This window comes from Sabethes cyaneus, chromosome 2, assembly GCF_943734655.1.
Source record: "Sabethes cyaneus chromosome 2, idSabCyanKW18_F2, whole genome shotgun sequence".
NCBI classification, from domain to species: Eukaryota; Metazoa; Arthropoda; class Insecta; order Diptera; family Culicidae; genus Sabethes; species Sabethes cyaneus.
Genome location: NC_071354.1, coordinates 156,516,979 through 156,532,702, shown reverse-complemented (window position 1 = coordinate 156,532,702; position 15,724 = coordinate 156,516,979). Strand labels below are relative to the sequence as shown.

General features: G+C 38.4%; 1 protein-coding gene across 1 annotated transcript; it reads left to right on the top strand.

Moving 5' to 3' along the window:
- The first annotated feature begins 7,452 nt into the window (after nt 1-7,452).
- Nucleotides 7,453-8,565, top strand: LOC128736235 (lipase member I-like). Its single transcript, XM_053830715.1, has 2 exons — nt 7,453-7,679; nt 7,737-8,565. The coding sequence occupies exons 1-2, from the start codon at nt 7,453-7,455 to the stop codon at nt 8,563-8,565; spliced, it is 1,056 nt and encodes a 351-aa protein (XP_053686690.1).
- The last annotated feature ends 7,159 nt before the right edge of the window (nt 8,566-15,724 follow it).

The window sequence follows — 15,724 nt, the reverse complement described above, 5'->3', positions numbered from 1 at the left end:
TCATGACTTATGAATCATGATTTACTAGTTTGCAAGCTAACAGTTCATAAAATTTTGGATACCAGCACTAATATTATTGCATATAAAATGAACAAAGCTAAAAAAGCACAAACTGTGGTGCCATTTTTCTGTAGAGTTTAGAGTTTAATATGATAATATTTGCCTAATAGCACAGACGTAACACTGAAACCTCATTCCATCGTCAATAAAAACGATCATTTCAAATTTACGCTTAAGCCAAGACTCAACCAAGACAACTGCTGGCGCTGTTGTCAGATAATATACAAGTAAATTTATAGCATTGCTAAATTTATAGCAACGTACCCTGCGTAGCGCGAAGACAGCACCAGGTGTTGCTAGTGTTTTTTCCAAGTTTTAGCGGTGTCATTGAAACGATGTTTTGTTAGAAAATTTGTTCGAAGTGTTACGTCTGTTAGTCTGTGCTTATAGCTTAGATTATTAAAGAACTAGATACGCCACTCTTCGCAGATTCAATCGTCAGTAAAGTGGCTCCTGACGGCAACAGAGTGTATTAGCCAGTCATAGTGTTTGTAAAGCGTTCTCATAGGCACACGTTTGGCTATATATTTAATCTGTCACTAACACTTGTGCAAAATGAGCGGGCGATACAAAGACTATGATAGTCTAGAGGACCCTGCCGCCAGTAGATAGTTCTGATGGTATACTTTTTATTCATGAATGAGTAAATCAAAGACTAGCGTATCTACTTCCTTTAATAATCAAATCTTAATGTAAATTTTACAGATTTACTGAACTTTACAGTTAACACATAATGCAACCCTGATATCTCTGTTTTGAGTTGCAGCATCAGGAGCATATGTACAGACGATTGCCCAAATGAATGTTAGCCACAGACCACAGTCGATGAAAGCCTTAACCTTCCTAGTGCATTGGGGTCGTTTTCGACCCATCGGCATACTTACAAAGCTTGATACTCAGTAACGGTACGAGCTAGAGACTTGAAATTTTCTGATTTTTCCTAACTTTGGAAAATTTGCATTGTGGGGGAGTTTCAGCTTTCAGCGACATCTAGAAGAGCCACAGCAAAAAAAGTTACATATTATGCATTAAGGGTCGAAAACGACCCAAGTTTTGAAATTGCTCTCATTCATCCAATTTCAATCCGAATTTCGTTTTCTTTACCTCGTTTGAAAGATATGGCCAAAAACTAGCACCCAAGGTATGTTGGGGAATATTTGTTGACTGATGGCCACTTCTGCGTCGGTTCCGGAACACCCACTACCAGGTCCCGGGGAACATTTTTATATTTTGAGATAATTCATTTTGCGGCACATCAAATCACATTGGCTTGATAAAATAAGACTAGTGGAAGTACAATGGGGACATTTTGAACCCGAATGGCCACTTCCTCATCGGTTACGGAACATCCGGTACCTGGTTTTTGAGGCCATTTTTGAATTTTAGGATGATTTCTATTGCGGCACGTCAAATTTCATCACATTGATAACATAAGACTATTGAAAGTATAATAAACACATGTTGAAGGCAAATGGCTACATCAGCATCGGTCCTGGAACATCCGGTACCCGGTTTTTGGGGACATTTTTGTATTTTAGGATAACTCATAATGCGACATATCAAATCACATCGGCTTGATAAAATAAGACTGATGGAAGTAAAACAATGTCATTTAGAAGCCAAATGGCCACTTTACCATCGGTACTGGGTCATCCGGTACCAGTTTCGGGGGACATTTTTGGCTTTTGAGATAATTCACCATGCGGCACCTCAAATCACATCGCGTTGATAAAATAACAACAATGGAAGTATAATGGGGCGTCAGTCGCATATAATCCGGTACCCGGTATTTATAATTAACAATAAAACGGGGTAACTCGGGGCAGATGATTACCCTGTAATCCAAAAATGTCCCCAAAACCCGGATACCGGATAGTCCGGAACCGATGGTGAAATGCTAATTTTGGCTCCAATTTTTCCATTGTACTTCCATTAGTGTTATTTCATCAAGCCAATGTGATTTGATGTGGCGCATGATGAATTATCCTATCCAAAAATGTTCTCATAAACCGTGCACCGGATGTTCCGGAACCAATGATGAAATGGCCATTTGTCTTCAAATGGTCCCCATAGCTTTTGTAACTGTCTTATTTGATCAAGGCCTTGTGATTTGATGTGCCGCAAGATGAATTATTTCATAATCCAAAAATATCCCGCGGAACCAGGTACCGGATGTTCCGGAACCGATGGTAAAATGGCCATTTGGCTTCTAAATGACCTTATTTTATTTTCATCAGTCTTATTTAATCAAGCCGATGTGATTTGATGTGTCGCAAGATGGGTTATCCTAAAATATGAAAATGGCCCCAAAACCCGGGTACCGGATGTTCCGGGACCAATGCTGATGTAGCCATTTGCCTTCAAAATGTCTTTATTATACTTTTAATAGTCTTACGTTATCAAGCTGATGTAATTTGACGTGTCGCAAGATAAATCATCCTAAAATTTAAAATTGTCCTCAAAAACCGGGTACCGGATGTTCCAGAACCAATGAGGAAATGGCCGCTTGGGTCCAAAATGTTCCCATTGCACTTCCATTAATCTTATTTTATCAAGCCAATGTGATTTGATGTGCCGCAAAAAGAATTATCTCAAAATATAAAAATGTCCCCCGGGACCTGGTAGCGGATGTTCCGGAACCGACGCAGAAGTGGCCATCAGTCAACAAATATTCCCCAACATACCTTGGGTGCTAGTTTTTGGCCATATCTTTCAAACGAGGTAAAGAAAACGAAATTCGGATTGAAAATGGATGAATGAGAGCAATTTCAAAACTTGGATCGTTTTCGACCCTTAATGCATAATATGTAACTTTTTTCTAATGCATTAGGAAGGTTAATGTACGGTCGCCATATTTAAAAAAATCAATTTACACGTTTTAAAGGTAGACACCTTACTCAATTTTTGGGCCACATCATTTGGCAGTTTGAGAAAAAAGTCAAATATAAGTGGTATTATTTTTTACTAGCTGACAGACCCATCTTACTCGGGGCCACTTTGTCACTCAGTTACTTGTATATCTACTATTAAAACGAAAATTCTCATAATGCAAAAAACAAACCCCTTTTTCTACATTTAAATGTGTCTACTCCCTTTGTCCCCCTGTTGTCCCTCAGTCACTTGTAAATCTGTCTTCTTTTCGATAGTTTATATAAAACGTGACAAAACCTTTCTATGTTCTTGAACCTACCTCTTGTCAATGGCCACCCCTTTCAGAAACCCTCTCTTGTCGTCCAGCTACTTGTACAACTGCTGTACAACTCATTCCAAATGCAAGAGAAACGCACCCATTTATCCCATTCAAACCTTCCCTTTCGAAGAGACCACCCCCTCACTTTTTTCAGCCCCCTGTGCTGATCTTTTATGTCAGCGACCATGTGTGCCAAGTTTGATAAAGAACGGTCCAGGCGTTCTGGAGTATTGGCGGAACATACATTCATACTATAGCCCTATAGAGATTATAGGTTACAGAGGCGATGAGGCACTCAAAATTCGCTAAATTTTAAATCAAAACGGAGAGTTACCTTTATTTGTGATGGTACTCTCCGTTTTGATTCAAAATTTAGCGGATTTTGAGTGCCTCGTCGCCTCTGTAACCTATAGTCTCTGTAATTCATACCCACGTTGCTCGTCCCCACTGTTGGCTCCCTCCCTGCGAGCTTCCCTTTCTCTCACGTAGCCAATTATGCATTTTTTGTGGTCTTTTCGTCGGTTTTTTGTCTTTTTTGACACTCCTTTGGCATTTCTTGCGTCTGTTCATTGTATCTTTGTCGTTTGATGGCTTATTTTCATTGGTTTTTCGCCTGCATGTTATCACTTTTTTGTCATCTTTACGACGTCTTTTCGCCATCTTACGTTATATTTTTTTCGTAACTCTTTCTTTTGTTGTGTCTTCGTCAATTTTATTTTGTGTTTTCCACGTCATTTCGCCTGTTTTTGTCCTCTCTTTGCTGCAGGGGTGTAGCCAGAAGGAGCGGTTTACCAAAAGAAATCTGCCATACTTAAACCTACCTAACTTTAATAACAGGGCTGAAAGCCGAAGAGGCAATATAGGATTTTAGTGACTAAATGAACAGAAATAGTGACTAAAAGTGACCAAACAGATAGAAATAGTGGCCGAAAATTGACCAACAGATAAAAATAGTAATCAAAAACAGACCATATTTGAAATTTCGATGGCACCTATATTGAAACAACCAATAGAAGTATTTTCGAAAACGATCCTTTACCTCATTATCTCCAAACGTCACTGCTTATCTCAAAAATGCAGCACTAATTGTACACAGAGGCAGGTGACAAAAAGTAGAACGAAAACTGTATGAAAAACAGTTCAACGACCGTAACCTGCCGATTTTCGAAAAAGATGTACGATAAGAATCTCTTCATGTAGTGCCTGTAGCTCCAAGCTCATACGTCTTCGCCGCTCTTCGCTTTCCGTTTGTACTCCGCCAAATATCGTTCGCAGCACCTTCCGCTGGGCGCTTGTCTTCCGTGAGCAGCATCATAGCTTCAAGTTCATATGCAATTATTGGTCTTATAAGGGTTTTGTACATTCCCAAGTACCAATTCTAAGTTTTATTACGTTTCTTTAGTGGTTTTCATGACTAATTTCAAAGAATCGCTAGTAAAACTATGAGCTTCATCGGAAGTTTCTGATGACCACTATAAAACTACCTTCTGACCAAGGGTTTTTAGTTATACCAAAAGGTTTTTACAACTTCTTTAAGAATCAGGCTATAAGTTTAAGTAGTCTTATCATGCTCTGCAGAAAGCAGCAATAAACCCGATTGTGATTTTCGCTGCTTGACAGCTAGCGCTATAAATTTAACAAAACAAAAGCTTGAAAATAAGTCTGTGAGCAGAAAAGCTAAGGTTTTACTGTCCCAGAGAGTAATTAATAAATTTCCAGCAGTCTCCGTAGTTGGGCAGCATATGCGTATTAAATTTTATCGTGCATATTAATATGCCATCGAAATTCTGCAATTTTTGAAAACTAGTTGTTTTAGTGATATAAATATATTATGTTTTGCTACAAGAATTTTTGTTTACGAGCTAAAAAATACTAGAATATGGCAATATGTCCTAGCATTAAATAAAACGTCTAAACCTCCTCCTTACAGCATACACCCATGCTTTGCTTTCTTCGTATTTGTCGTATTTTTGTCGCCTTTTCGTGATCTTTTTACCATTTTTTCAACGTTCTGATGTCTGTTCGTCGTTTGGACCTCTATTGTTGTCATTTTTTGTCGCATTTTTTTGCTGTCTTTAGGTCGTCATTTTCTTCGCTGTCTCTTTATTGTCTATTCGTATTATAGCCATCTTTACATTGCCTTTTTTTGTTTTCTGAAGGCTTAAAAGTTCAACCGGTTTTGATTAGCAGCATAAGGATTCCATCTACGTATTTATGAACCTTATTAGCTTGACTGAAGTTTTTGGAGCGTCTTAGTAGAATACGAAGCCTAAAATTAAATAAAAAGAAGAAAACTTATCCAATTTAATTCTACTATGTATATTTTATTCACGATAGATACGTATTTCGCCTACGACTTGCAGGCTTCCTCAGTTCGAAAACAGACACTGAGCAAGCCTGCAAGTCGTAGGCAAAATACGTCGTGAATAAAATATACATAGTAGAATAAGTTTTCTTCTTTTTATTTAATTTTAGGCTTATTAGCGTGACAAAAGTAAAGCTCTTAAAGTTTAATCGCACTATAGAAATCATATCGAGAATTGACAAAATGTGTGAAGAAATAGAAACCAACATTTCTCGGCATTTTTCCGTACTCCAGCTAGAAAAATATCAATATTACTGGTAATGTGAATATACTACGGTCAGAGAGCGAAAGCCGGAGAGTGAAGAATATCATGCAACTAACGCATATAATGGTGAAAAATTCTTTCCATCTAAGTGAAACATGCAAGTGATGCGTCCAACGTGGCAGCATTAATGTAAATCTTTTCTTTTTAATTCACTACTCATTATAGTTCGCTGGTTTCTCTCAGAAGAACTCTATTAGAAACTTTTATATCGGCTCTTGAAAAATATAGTTATACCACAGACTAACAGACGTAACACTTCGAACAAATTTTCTAAAAATTATCGTTTCAATGACACCCCTAAAACTTGTAAAAACACTGGCATCACCTGGTGTAGTCTTCGCGCTACGCCGAGCAGGTCGCTATAAACTTACTTCTATATTATCTGACAGCAGCGCCAGCGCAGGCGAGCGGTGTTCTCGTGCAGTTTGAGTCTTGGCTTAAGTGAAAATTTGAAATGATAGTTTTTATTGGCGATGGAATGAGGCTTCAGTGTTACATCTGTTAGTCTGTGGTTATACTTTTCGGAATATTATTTACAGGAAGCAGCGTGATTTTTGCAACTGAAATTCAACTTTTCCGTAAAATATATATCAATTTTGTTGATTTTTTCGGTGAAAGTAAAACTTTTTTCTTTTTTTTTACTTTCACCGAAAAAATCAACAAAATTGATATATAAAATTCACGGTGACGAACTCCAACAATTTTCCGTAAAATTTGAGGAAATCCGTAAATACGAACATTTCCATAGAAAGTTCATAAATCTGTAGAAAAATTACTCAAATGTTATATAATATCTGAGAATCACAGAGCCTTGGGGAAAAGATGGATCCGGTTATAATTGGCTGTTAAAGTAGTTTGGATAAATCCGCGGATCCTGGCCTGGTAAAAAGGAACGAACTATGAAGCTAGTAAGCGTTGCTTCCATGACCTAACCTATATAATTTTTCGCTCTTTCCTCACGTGTTGTCCCACTCTGATGGATACTATAAACACATTTGATTTCATTACTTTTTTCTACCGTTTCCCCCGTATGTTGGGAAGACTACTGTGTTACAAATTTAATTAATGCCTGACTTTTTTAAAAACATGAGGTTAGTCTATATTATTGAGATTTATAATTTCTTTATAAAATAGCTAGCACATACACTACGGAGCAACCCCAACTGTATTACAATACGAAACGATTCCAAACATTTGAAAGACAATTTTGGCTATCAACGTCTCAGCCGCGTACTTTACTCTGTACTGCATCTCTTGGTAATTGCTCGAAGTTTAAATTCCCCATACCTTGAATTTCGCGACACGATGTAGCTTAGGAGCTTAGCCTTTAGAAGTTCAACATTTTTTTTCCATGTTTCGTATTGAAATGAAGTTCCGGAAAACTAGTTCAAGGTTTGTTGTTTAGATATAGTGGCACAGCTGATGCTGCTAACCATGCGGAGTGGCAATGAAATTGTAGACTCCAAAAACTAACGCCCGCTCTGGCCCGCTTGGCGTAGGCACAGTTTCATATATAAACATACGACCTGTGGGAAAACGCATTAGTTTCGTTGAGGCATCCCGCTAATGAAAATGTTACCGACGCCATCGTCACTGACGTTGATAATTGCCGCTGCGCTGTCCGCAATGGAGGGCATCAGTTGTGGTCTGCTGGATATGTTCAACACCAGTTCGGATTACCATTTGGCTGCCTCGATGGATGCCGTATTTGGGGCACTGAAGAATGACATCGCAACCCTGCTGAAAGGGCCCGTGACGAATCCGATGGAGGAAGAAGTTACCTTCTGGTGCGGAAATCGGTTCGTACAAAAAGTTGTGTTTGTAGAATTATATTTAGCTTTTGTTGTTTTTACTAGAAATTCAACGAAACTGACGCAAACGTTTCTGAATGATTCCGAGATAATGATGAAGATCGACGTAAATAAACCGATGACGTTTGTAATTCACGGTTGGTTGGACAACGCCACGCGCTTGTGGGTGCAGTTCACTGTACAGGATATTATGAAATATTCGGATACAAATGTATGTACTGTAAACTGGTCTCGCCTAGCTCGCTACAACTATTATCAGGTGGCTGTCAATCATACATTGTTAGTGTCGGAATTTCTAACGAAGTTCGTAGAGTTCTTGGTTACAACAGGAATTCCTCTAGATAAGATAACTATGGTTGGCCACAGCATGGGAGCGCAAATCTGTGGCCAGGTAGGAAGGAATTTTAGGGGAAAAATTGCAAAAATCTACGGGTTGGATCCGGCTGGACCGTGCTTCACTTTTCCTCGGGATCGAGGACTGCAGTATCGATTGGATCACACCGATGCAAAGTTCGTGCAGATGGTTATTACCTCGAGATACATGATTGGAGTGGGCTCCGGAGAAGGTCACGAGAATTTTTATCCGAACGGCGGATACTCACCGCAAACGAATTGTGCGCTTCCTGTGACGAGCGATGCTGAATTTGCGGACCAGATAATGTGCAGTCATTTGCATGCGACCACACTTTTTCGGTTGTCGTTAAATCCGAAAAATGTATACCGAGCACGACGGTGTATCAATTGGCCGCTGTATCTACTGGTGTTTTGCAATTCTAATGAAGCCAATTTGCTAGGAGTGTACAGTAATCAGGCATCGGGGAATTTCTATTTGAGAACATCAGCTTTTTCACCGTACACCGTGCTGCTGAGTTGAAATAGACGAATGATTTCTAAATGACAAACGCTGACAAAACGAACATATAACAATCGATAATGTTTATCATATTTAGCGATTTAACAGGTAGAAATACTAAATAAATCAATGTACAACTGAACTTTTTATCTGATAAAATATTATTATGTCGGTCACGACACTGTACTTCCCAGAAAGGTTTGAAACGAGTCATTTTACCTCTGGCAAAATGTGCCGGTGCCAATGATTGCAACGTTCATTCTGCGTGCTTATTGGTGCAAATAAATTCAAGTTCTCGCGCCGCGCCTTCAGGGAAAACTTGTCGGAAGAGTTTCTCGTTCCGGTTCTTTCGGTCGACTTCCGTTCATCTTGATCATTATCATCGCAATCAACGGCAGTGTGCAGCATAGTCATTGTGATAGTTCGTCATCCCAATGCGGCCAACCGTCAGTAACGGTGACGATGATGTTCATAGGAGTGACTGCCGCATACACACAAACTTGGCACAGTGCAATCTGTGTCGTACAATAATGAGCGTCATAGGCAAAAAAACCGTCTCTCTCTACACTGGAAAAAATGTGGCAGCAAAATGTAATAGGTAAAGGGGAAATTATTTGGGTTAAGCCAAATGAGGGGGAGGAGATTTTGTTGGCAACTGTCAGGTTAACATTATATTACGCATTTTCACATTATGAAAAAAGCATAATATTGCATCGCTTCTAGAGATAATTACTCTGTCATGTATTTTCGGCAAGCTCTAAACCAGACGAGCATGATCTGTAATTATATCGTCAATTTATTATTTTTCGGTATAGTTCACTTACCGCTTGTTTTTGGTTGATTTGAATGCCGATTTGATTCAAGCATAATTAATCACTGCTAGGCGCAAAAAAGACTGATAGTGATATTTAAGAGGAAGCATGCATATATTTTGAAATGATGCTGAATTTAACAGCAACGTTTATTGCCATTACCGAAGGCCCTTAATTTGCGTTATGTTAGTGTACTGCTCTGGCAGAGCAAATGTTCTGTGGTTTCACTTTCGAATTCTCAAAGTTGGCAGGTGTTATAGCCCAGCTGGTCAATCAAAGCCTTGGGTATAACCGTCTTTAGACCCTTCTTCGAAACTTCGAAACTAGCTGGGCGGGCTAACGACGATTAAAGAGCGGTCAGCGTTTTTAAGTGGAACTGCATCCTCTCCAAATGGGTTGTGCCAAGCCGGATAATGGCAGAATATCAGAGGTCGGGGAGTAATATGCCACCAATAGCGTGCAAAGACAAGAACCCTCCCAGTACGCCAGAGCTTCGCTCAATCAAGAGATATTGAGTTATCATCCAAAAAATGCGATTCCGGAAGCTGTGCGGACGACGAAGCCTACGCGAATGCAGGTTGCAAATAGCTTCGTGGGCAAAAGCACAGACTAACAGACGTAGCACCTCGAACAAATTTTCAAACAAAACATCGTTTTAATGACAACCCTAAAACTTAGAAAAAACACTAGCATCACCTGATGCAGTCTTCGCGCTACGCCAGAGTAGGTTGCTATAAATTTAGCAATGCTATAAATCTACTTGAATATTATCTGACAACAGCGCCAGCGCAGACGAGCGACGTTTTCACGCAGCGACTGTTGTTTGAGTCTTGGCTTAAGCGAAAATTTGAAATAATCGTTTTTATTGACGATGGAATGAAACTTCACGTTTACGTCTGTTAGTCTGTGGCAAAAGTTTTATACTGCAACCGGAAGCGGAAAAATGGCTAACATTTTCAAACACATGAAATTATCCAAATTTGCCGGTTTTGTATCCTATCTGTGTCTTTGGCTTTGGAACGACGCACTCAAGCTGGAAGTCGAGCCTACTTTTATTTCCGCAAGACATTTCGATAAGAAGCATACTAATGAGACCGGTAGTCCTCTACGGACTTGAGACAGTAACTCTGCTTACGAAAGACATACGTGCATTTGCCGTATTAGAACAAAAGCTGTTGCGGACTATTTTTGGCGGAGTACAAACAGATAGCGGAGTGTGGCGTAGGCGTATGAACCACGAGTGTCCGGCACTACTTGGAGAGATACCCATCGTACACCTGGCCAATGTTGGGAGACTGCGATAGGCCGGCCACGTCACAAGGTTGCCGGACGACTGTGCAGTGAAATTCGTTCTTTTCAAGATCCCCACCGGCACCCGTAATAGACGCCCAGATAACACAAAATCGTAATAGAAAGTTCACATTAAATCGTGTTCATGTCAATTTCACATTGGAATTGTATAATGATTAGAGTATGTCAAATCGAAGTGATATTGTTTTGTAGTCGTGCGTGTCTTCATATACAATTCATGACTGTGAATTATAAAGCAGGATAGACAATTGCAATATTTGATTATATCTATATCATATATTCAGGAGTATTTAGTAGCGTGTTATAAAAACTGCGCAAAATAGAATTACAAATAGTTGACAAAATTTTCGCACGTATATCGCCTCCACTTTGGTACATATATGTTCTTATGTGGCGTGAAATATAACTTTTTCTTTCAGATATGATTTCGTATACCTCAGTTGCAATCGAGATATACAAACCAAATGGTTTACTGGGCGGGCCCTGCTAAACGCTAAATGGCTCGACCAGGTTGAAGCCGACTTGCGTGTGTCGAGACGCCTAACGAATTGGCGACGAGTAGCCCAGGACCGAGTACAGTGGAGAGGAATTCTCGAAACGTCAAGAGCTACTCCGGCTCTCGGCTGGTAGAAGTGTGTGTTCTGTGTCTTTGACTTGAAATGCTACATTTACATTGCTGTCTAGACCGTCAAACAGGAAATTGACGTGAACCAGTGTCTGAAAAAATGACTGCTGCTTGGCCTGCAGCAACTCGATTGTTCCGTGCTGTTTCAGCCGGACTTGACATTCTGCCATTACTTAACAGAGGTCGGGGAGTAGTATGCCACCAACAGCGTGCAAAGACAAGAACCCTCCCAGTACGTCAGAGCTTCGCTCAATCGAGAGATATTGAGTTATCATCCAGGGAATCTAAAGAAAATCCAAAAAAATTATTGGACGTATGAAGCAGTTTAAGGCAAACCGCAAGCAATTTGCCAAATCGGATTCGGTTAAGCGTAGAGTATTTATTCTGTATTTTATAATAATTGAATTTTAAACACAAAAATAATTAGATATTTTGAATAAAAAATTTAATTAATTTACACGCATTCTTGTTTGACCAAATTTTTATCGTAACACTCTTTATTCTAGTTGCAAAATGTGTGATGCCCTGAAATGATTTGGAACACGACTGACCATCGCACAGTGGTGCAGAATCGCCAAAAAGCGGACACTAGCAATTGGGAAAAAATACGTTCAAGAGTGGTGTTTTTGCAGAAGGTTATTAATAAATTATAGCGCATCTTTCTGCAGTATTAGGGTGACCGTGAGTTTACCTATTAGAGTGAAACTAACTTTTGTTTTTTTAAATAGTTTCAAAAAAAATTTCCTCCAAAAAGTTGCAGAATATACTAAAACAAGCAACTTTGCTGAATGTAGTAATTATCTATCTTTACTGGTTGCGAAAAATAACGATGTGTTTAAAAAGAGCATCTAAAAATCAATTTTGTTCAATATCTTTGCACGCGATTTTTTTTATTGTTTTCATTGTTCTACAAAGTTATTCAGTATACTAAAATACACATTTTCTGTGAAGACTGTTTTTCAAGAATGATGAAGAAAAATATGATGAATAATGAATATTTAATAAGTTACAAAACATTTTATCAAAGAGTAACATACGGTGGCACGGAAGCAAGAAAAAGTAAAAGTAACATATTTTTCAAAAAGTTTTTCCGAGAGTGCTTCCGAGATTTCTTCACGAATTTTTTTTGTAGACAAAATCTAGTTTTTTCCTGTGAAAGTTGTTGGTTTGCGCGAAGTTGCCGGAAATTGAAAATAAAATTGAGCAGCGCAAATTTTTTTTCTCAAATAGTTTATAACTCATTAAATATACGTCCTAGCGTCAAACAGTCTTCAGAGAAAATGTTTATTTCAACATGCTAAAAAACTTTTTAGAACATTTGAAAGCAATAAAAAATCGTGTGCTACCATTTTTGCTACCAATGGCATTGCAGCTTTGTAGCGCTATAAATACAAAAGATTAAACTATACTTTCTTCAATAATATTGTAGATAATAAGTAACTCTACACTTGTCCTATAAATCACTTTTTCGAATTCTGTTTGGCTGAGGCGCTGTAGTCAAAAGAGCAAAAAAGAAGTAAAAAGAGCAAATCAACCCTGCCGACACGTTATCCATCGGTCTCTCTGTGGATCTGTTTTTGAGAAGCATCTAATCCCTGTGCAGGCCATTTCGACCGGTCGGATTTAAAAAACACAGACACCATTATAGAAAATGGGCCCAAATTAGCCGCAGCGACTTCATCATTTCTCGCGACTATAACTCAAATTCAGTAGCGTTTCATTAAGATCAAAATACACGCCGATATTCAGTAAATATTATTCTATCAATTGGTATGAATATCTTGTCTCGAATGAATATAATTTCAACGTAATTCCTGAATATTGTTTAGGTTACCGCTTAATGGGCTGAAAATACCCTCCCGTACCCTAGCTAATCTCAAAGCTTATTTGAAAGTGGTGGCGTTTTTCAAATGGAGCCCGAAGTGGTCTTGAGTGACACGACGAAAATGGCACGGCTTGCACAATCTTATGTTCAGAAAGCTAATAAGAGAGTTGGTTTGAAAGGCCTCAAGAGGCAAGTTCTACTCCATTATAACGGGTACTGAAATCTGGATACAAACAAACACTCAAGGAAGCTCTAAGAGTATTTGTTGAGGAAATGCGGCTGCGTTGTTATGGATGTTGCAAAGTTGAACTACAAAATCATTTTTGGACGATTTCCTGAACAAGACCAAGAATCGATCGGCAGAGTGCTTCGGAAAACTGCAAAGTAAAAGAGTGGTCGATATTCCCGGCAAGTTCCTGGTCCAACTTTGAATTCTACTAGACGATGGTACAGCGACAATGGCGTTACTGTGGTTGCCAAAGAGCGAAACTAAAGCCGATTGAGGAATACTTAACGATTGTAAACAGTTGTGATTATGAAGTGTATTAAAGCTCATTACCGAATTAATTTTTTATGCTAGGCCATATTGCCATATTCTAGCCATTTTTACCCACAAACAAAATTTCATCAAAGCAAAATGTGAATTGCTGAAAGAATGTTATTATCAATCGGTTTTCGGATCACTGGAAACAAATAGAAGGATTTTGCTGAAAACTGATTGAGTCATTTTATTTAAACAAGTGGTTTTCAAACATTGAAAAATTTCGATGGTGCGTTGATGGTAGCCTACTGCCATTCCAATATGCGCGATAAAATTTAATATGCATATGTTGCACAACTACGGAAACTGCTGAAAATTCATTATTTATGGGTCATTCCACGGGAAATTTACAGTAAAATTTTTTTTTCTATTCGAAATATTTTTTTACGTTCTTTGTTCAAAAAAAAAATCGACACGTATTTTTTTATTTCGATGTTACTGTTGGAATTCGAAGGTTTGATTTTTTAAAGTATTGTAATCCGATAAAATTACTATTTTTTAAATGCTGATTGTAAACATAGTTTGTAATATTAAAAAATGACTTTCTATCAGATGTGTTCACTATTCCACAAGCTTTCAAAATTGATATACCATACCTCCTCTCGATTGTTTTTCAATAGTTAAATAGTGCATTTTTATTAACAATTGCAATTTTTTCAAAGTTGGAACTTTTTTTTCTCGATTTTTTTTATTTTAAAATATTTGCTGATCATTCTCGAAGAAGCATGCAAAATTTGGAAATGGAGAAATGAAAACGCTGGAAGTTACGAGTTTTCATGTCTCAGCGCGTGTGTTAATGTGAAGCGAGCGGTTATGCTCAATCGATATTCTAACCCACGGGCAGCTTTATAACGAGGCCGCCTTTGATTGTATTAAGTGTAACGTGTCGTTGAAGCGCGCGCGTTCGTCCGCTCGTTTGATCAAGCACAATCACAAGTTTGATGTTCCGAAGGAAGCAGAAACTTTCAAAGTTTGGCAGGCGATCTGCTCATGTGGCAAGCGTCTGCTCCATCTGTTGAAGCAACACGAGGGCCCTATGATCTTCTGGCATCTAGCTTTGTGCCACTATTCAAATGATGTCCTGAAGTGGTACGAAATGTATGAGGTTACTTTTGAATCCAAGGACATAAAACTCCTCCAATGTACCGGAACTAAGGACCATCAAAAAATACTAGACTATTATGAAGCAGGCACTACGGAAGCATCCCAAGGAGGTCAAATCTGAGAAAGACATGACGAAAAAGTGGGTTTCCGTACAGAAGAAGCTGCAGCTAGATGTTGTACAGAACAACATGCGGCTATGGTATTGAAGTTGAATGAATTTATTATTTGCCAAAAGCTTACTAATGGGTTATATTTTAGTGTTTCAAAGTTTGAATAGGATCGGTCAATTAGCTAATTTTAATATGAGTCACCCATTAATTGACAATAAATGGGGTTTTTGTAAAACAGAGAGTACATCTGTTGGTCGAGGGGTGGTCCAATCGGCCTCAGCTTTGGGATTTTTACTATTTGAATTAAACTTAATTGCAGGTTTCATTTTTTACGCTCCAAAAACTTCTGTCAAGAAAAACACTTCTGATAATACGACACTTGAGTTTGGTTCGCAGGAACGGAAATTTTAGCTGCTTTATTGGGTTGTTCCGCAAGTAGTTTACTGCATAGTATGACTAATTTATAGTCGTACTCTAAATATTTGCCCTACAAGAACCACTCAAGTGAATTGCTTTTCTGTAAAAATTTAACAATAATTTGATTTGGTTGATAGGAAACGTCTACGATTATGGTTTGTTCAAACTGGTGAGTTGAATTTAATTTTGTTTCAGTTTTACAAAAAAATAAAAATTGGATATTTTTGAAAAATTAATCAAATTTCAAAGATTATTAAAAAATCCGAAAACTTGCGCTTCGAAGGCGATCATTTGACTGCTTTTTGAATTCAGTCAAATGGCCACTTGCTCCAATGCCGCTGCCGCCTATAATCCATATGGTCTCTCAAGAAAAACCGAGAGTCGTTCTACCGCATTGTGTTCATATTGAAGAGTGTAAACTAGAAAAACAGAAAA

Bases quoted from the DNA above. Each gene is read 5' to 3' on its own strand.
- LOC128736235 (XM_053830715.1), top strand. From the start codon at position 7,453: ATGTTACCGACGCCATCGTCACTGACGTTGATAATTGCCGCTGCGCTG. The intron at 7,680-7,736 runs GTTCGTACAAAA...TGTTTTTACTAG, and splicing joins ACCTTCTGGTGCGGAAATCG to AAATTCAACGAAACTGACGC.